At 60.1% G+C, this 1,618-nt stretch overlaps 1 protein-coding gene across 1 annotated transcript; it reads left to right on the top strand.

The window, feature by feature from the left end:
• Positions 1-1,017: 1,017 nt before the first annotated feature.
• On the top strand, positions 1,018-1,601 carry LOC119273650. The gene has a single exon (XM_037554744.1). It carries the CDS (start codon positions 1,200-1,202, stop codon positions 1,572-1,574), a length of 375 nt encoding a protein of 124 aa, XP_037410641.1. The 5' UTR covers positions 1,018-1,199; the 3' UTR covers positions 1,575-1,601.
• The last annotated feature ends 17 nt before the right edge of the window (positions 1,602-1,618 follow it).

The following is a 1,618-nucleotide window of genomic DNA, read 5'->3' as shown; positions in this document are numbered from 1 at the left end:
GCCGCCGCCGCCGTCAGGCCGCCGCCGCTGCTCTTCTTTGGTCGCCGCCGCCGCTACCCACGTAGCCGCCGCCGCCGCCCGTCCACCTTCTTCGTCTTCGTCCAGCATTTGCCCGTCGCCAGCGTCGCCGTCATCTACCATGACCACTTCGTCTACTCCGACAACCACGGGCGACACTGGCCCCGCGCCGATTGGCACCGCAACCGTCGTCGAGTCCTTCTCTGCTGGCCTCTCCGACTTCTTCGACATGGCGTACAGCTCGTGCAGGTCCCAGTCCACGCATGCCTGGTACTGGCAACACCGCCGCGTGCCTTCGTCCACGACGTGTCCCCGGGCCTGGCAAGCCTGGTGCGGCGCTTCGTCAACTTCGTCTTCGTCCGTCTACGCATGCCCGGTGCTGGCAACACCGACGCGTGCCTTCGTCTACGATGTGTCCCCGGGTTGGGCAACCCCGCCGCGACGCGTCGTCAACAACATCTTCTTCCCGGCGCACCACTACTTCGACACCGCTGCGCCCATGCTAACTCGGCGTCTCCTTGCGCCCGCGGCTCCACGGCGACTTCATCGACACCGGCTACCCCGACTCGACATCGACCACGACATTTTTCGCACGTCTACCTTGACCACGGCTCCACCACCATACGCTCTCGGCTACATCGACAAACGGCACAAAGGGCTATCGCCTGCTTGAGCAACCTCGTTGGTTTCCACTCCAGCCACGACTCCACAATGCGTCGACCGTTACGACTGTGGGGGTGTCCGTCGGCTTACCTTCGGATTCTTCTCCAGTCTCACCGTCTGCGTCGCTACCGTTGTGACTGCGGGGGGATGTTGAGTAACATGATTGTATTAGGAAACATAGGTTAGACTAGGAAATATTCTGGCTTGCTTTGTACTCCAAGTAGATCATGTACTCCTATATATATGCCCACGAGGCTCAAGCAATACATTAAACTATTTCATCAAATCCCTCTCTCCCTTCTAACAGCAGGCATAACAGGTTGGAACATGGGCGCCAGAGCCGCTCCATCTGTCCTCGATCAGCCACACTTTCTGCCAGTCAATCACGTTGCTTTCATGCAAGCCTCAACTGACCCCCAGTCGTAGTCGGGCAATGCGTTCTTGGTGCCACTGCCACCACACCATATATACTTAGCTTCCTCGTTGTGCAATGCACTAGTCTAGTATACTTACTTTCCATGGCGGCGTCCCCCCACCTACTCGTCTTCCTCGTTGTGGCGCTCGCGGCCAGCGGCAGCAACGGCGCCGTCGCCGCTGCGGGCGACCATGACGATGTGCAGCTGCGGAAGGTAGACCTGTCACAGGCCATCGAGGTCCTTTCCCGCTACCGCCCGGAGACCACTGATGCAGAGACCCTGAAGCGGGCCGTGGCGGTGGTGAACCGGGAGGCGCAGCGGTACTGGAAGCCCATCTTCAACAACGTCAACAAGGTGATGCACAGCGGCGCCAACGACTGCACCAAGGAGGAGGCGTTCGCCGCGGCCAAGGCGCTGCTCAACCGCGAGCTCGGGCAAGGCCCGGACGCCATCAAGATGGACTTCGAGTACGTGTGACCTGCGTGCACGCATGACACATCGCCACCTCTGGCTTTTTTTTT

This window comes from Triticum dicoccoides, chromosome 3A (genome assembly GCF_002162155.2).
Source record: "Triticum dicoccoides isolate Atlit2015 ecotype Zavitan chromosome 3A, WEW_v2.0, whole genome shotgun sequence".
NCBI lineage: Eukaryota > Viridiplantae > Streptophyta > Magnoliopsida > Poales > Poaceae > Triticum > Triticum dicoccoides.
The sequence above is the reverse complement of the archived record's forward strand: the minus strand, read 5'-3'. Positions and strand labels throughout refer to the sequence as shown.